General features: G+C 43.1%; 1 protein-coding gene across 1 annotated transcript; it reads left to right on the forward strand.

Moving 5' to 3' along the window:
• The first annotated feature begins 765 nt into the window (after positions 1-765).
• LOC134393777 (prolactin-releasing peptide receptor-like) lies at positions 766-2,024 on the forward strand. Its single transcript, XM_063118872.1, has one exon. It carries the CDS (start codon positions 766-768, stop codon positions 1,885-1,887), a length of 1,122 nt encoding a protein of 373 aa, XP_062974942.1. The 3' UTR covers positions 1,888-2,024.
• Positions 2,025-3,795: the final 1,771 nt, after the last annotated feature.

The raw sequence follows: 3,795 nt of genomic DNA on the forward strand, positions 1-3,795 counted from the left end.
ATGGCAGCAAGTTTCGTTATAGCCCCAAACCCCGGATTTTCTGGGCCTTATTTTGTGACAGGAAAAAGAGCAGGAGAAGCTCTGGAGGATCACTGCATCATCAAAATGTCCTGTGAATAACTGTGAGTTGTCAATTGTGAGCGTACAATAAAACTCTCGTTTGAAGGAGCTCATAAACTCCTGAAGGGCTAGACAGGAGAAAAAGGTCTTATGGAAAAAATAGAATTAGAAATGGGGGAGGGGTGAATGGAATTAGAAGAAGTTGAATGACATGTGACCTGATAATGGCGCTCCACGGGACACATTATAAAGCAGCTTTCTTCAATCTGGTGCCCTTGAGATGTTTTGGACTACAACTCCTGCTGGCTGGGGCTGATGGTTGCTGAAATACAAATCATTTGAAGGGGACCATGTTAGGGAAGGCTCTTTGTAAAGAGCAGGAGATTGTTAGGGTGATAGAAAATGAGGTTGAAGGTTGCAGGAGCTTCATATGTAAGAACAAAATATTTTGTTATACTCAGCACAGCAAGACACAGAGTTGGCATTTCCACACCAAACTCTCCTCTCTGTATTTAGGTCACTTCTCCCAATCTTCTGGTGATGTTAACTGGTTCAACCAGGAGAATAAGGACTTCCCAGGTAGATTGGCTCTGAATTGGCTGCACAGCAATTTGTGTTTTCCTGTCTAACTAACGTTCCTTTTTCTTTTGTATGCTTAAAACCCCCGACAAGGTTACATAAGCATCAGCACGGCCTAAAGCCAAGATGGCGGCATACCACCAGCTACCAAATGACTCCTGCTCAAATAGCTCAGCTGCCGTTTTCACAGGCCTGGACCTCCTCTTTGAATTGAAGCCCCTCTTCATTCCTCTCTATGCCATCCTGGTGACTGTGGCCTGCACAGGGAATTTCCTTCTCCTCCTCCTTATCGGTTTCACCAAAAAGTTGCATAGCACCACGAATTTCCTCATTGGAAACCTGGCAGCAGCTGATCTGATCATGTGCATTTTCTGTGTCCCGCTGACAGCCTCGTATGCGTTTGAAATTCGTGGGTGGCTCTTTGGGATGTTCATGTGCTACTTTGTCACTCTCATGCAAGTGGCCACTGTATTTGTCTCCGTCCTGTCCCTGACCGCTATTGCGGTGGACCGGTACATTGTAGTCGCTTACCCCATTCGCAAAAGGATACGGTGCAAGTCCTGCATCTATATCGTGGCCTTCATTTGGTTGCTGTCCATTGTGGTCTCGGTACCCACATCCATCCACACCCATTACCTGGATCTCAACAGCATTGGCCACAACATGATCATCTGTGAAGAATTCTGGAAACACCGTGAGACAGAGAGGCGGCTGTACTCTTGTTTGATGCTCCTCTTGTCCTATATGCTCCCGCTTTCTGCCGTGTCTGTCGCCTACTGTGCCATTTCTTATCACCTCCGGAAGAGGAATGTCCCAGGAGCGGCATGCCACAACCAAGAGAGATGGACTAAGAAAAAGCAAAAGACCTTCCGGATCCTCGTGATCTCAGTCATGTGTTTTGCCCTTTGCTGGCTGCCTCTGCAGGTGGTTAATCTGATCAGAGATATCGATGAGGAGTTTGCTATCCTAGACAAGAGATATGTGAATGTTATTCAAGTGACCTGCCATGTGATTGCCATGAGTTCTGCATGCTTCAATCCGTTCATCTATGCCTCCCTCCATGACAAGTTTCGACTCCACATTAGGCACTATTTTTATCACAGGAAGAGGTCGAGCATTATGTCCTGCAAGGCCTCCCGGTTTAATACCTGCTCCACCTTGGCAGATAACCCTGTGGGCCTTCCAGAAAAAATAGCAATGCAAGCAGGGCCCAAGCACCATTTTTTGGGGCCCAGCACAAACCTGTGAAATGGGCCTCCTCCCACACCTATACCATGAATTGATCCCACCCCATACATTCAGTTTCACGAGTCATGAAAGAAATGTTTCTGTTTTAAATCTTAAATAACTTTTTCCATATTTCTGAAATTACATCAAGGCTTAAACTGGGGCTTTGCTGTCATGTCCCCAAACACACAAACCACATTTGCTATTTTTTGTTTAATATAATGTTCTGCCTAAGGAAGACTTCTACAGAGCTTGCTGACTATTTTGTAAGTTTTTGGTGGTTCTTAATTCCCAATAAAGGTATTATCCTGTTGATGTTTTGCTTTTTTATTTTTTTTACTCTAATGGACTAATGTGGCGGCAAACATTTCATAAAAAGACCAATTCGCTTTACAGCTTTACTTTTCTGGCTTGTTCATTGAAAAATCATGAATTATCTCCTCAAAGTAAATTTCTCTTGTAAGTTCACACACTTGCTAGGTAAGATAGCTCGGTGACTTAACCATTCTTGCTGCACAGTAGAACACCTACTGTTTTTGATGAGTTACAGCTAACTTGCTGAAATTTCTTTCAGTCTCTGCCACAGCCATGGCAGTGAAAAAACTGTCTGTAGAGCTATGCACACTTCACTGAAAATTACTTGCTGGTTTTTGTTTTTGTCAATCTCATTTAATAAGATAAGTAGGAATAGTTCATATACTTTCCAAAAATACATGGACTAAATCCTACCCTGCCCCACACTGTCCCCTTGGATCAGTGTCTCTGAGGGAAGCTCGGAGAATGGCAACACGGGAGACGGCCTTTTCATTGGTGAGCCCTCAATTGTGGAATGATCTCCCCAACGAGGCTCACCTGGCGCCCACATTGTTATCTTTTCAGTGCCAGGTCAAGACTTTTCTCTTCTCCCAGGCATTTAACAGCATATGCTGAGATTTTAAGCTGACCCTAGAATAGTTGTTTTAAACAGATATTGTCTGTTTTGTTTGTATTTTATGCTTTTTATGGTTTTAAATTTTGTATATTTGTTTTTAGTGTTCACTGTTTTTAACTTTTGTAAACCGCCCAGAGAGCTTTGGCTATAGGGTGGTATATAAATGTAAATAATAATAATAATAATAATAATAATAATAATAATAATAATAATGTGCATTGTCCCACCCCTCTCCCTATTTATAAGGAATTCTGGGACTGGTAGTTCTTGAGAGAGCAGGTCACATAGGGAAGAACAAATCTATCTGACGCTCAAGCTACAAGTCCAAATATACTCTCTCTCTTCTAAAGAAGGGCCTGGGCAAGGAACTCACTGTTCAAAATGTTTCTTGTTCTGCTTTAACACTGCTTCTGATTGGTTACAGAGAGCATCACAAGGTCTGGGCAATAGGCACACAGCCTCAATCCCCCTCCCCCCACCATGGCAATAGGATTGCAACCTGAGCTTGGGGGGGGGGGGGCTGGATATCCAGGCCCCAGTAATGTGCACCAATTCTCTCTCCTCCACCAGGGTGGCCAGCTGACCTAATCTATACAAGGGTTGCCAGAGGATTGTCCTCTATTTGAGGCCATCTCAATTGCAAGAACTGTCTGGTCCAATTCTGGTTTGAAGATATCGAACTATGAGAATTGTCGCTCATCAGTAGTTAGCGCTTGAAAAGCAGACTGAACAGGCAGGTGTACAGGTCTCCTGGTCACAGTTTTCCACACTATGGTGAAATGTACTGTTATTTCTATTTAAAATAATTATAACAATAATTTCTGAATTTACATATCAGCATATGCAAATTTTATGTGAATCACTACCCTCTTTTGTGTGTGTGATGAATTTCCTCTTTTTGGGGGGCAATGCTTAGACCCTGACTGCAAAGGGAAGTTTCCTTTTAACTCAAATGCAGCAGCCGTAGAAATATAAAGACAGCTGATCTACTGTTGCAG

Source organism: Elgaria multicarinata, chromosome 2, assembly GCF_023053635.1.
Source record: "Elgaria multicarinata webbii isolate HBS135686 ecotype San Diego chromosome 2, rElgMul1.1.pri, whole genome shotgun sequence".
Taxonomy (NCBI): Eukaryota; Metazoa; Chordata; class Lepidosauria; order Squamata; family Anguidae; genus Elgaria; species Elgaria multicarinata.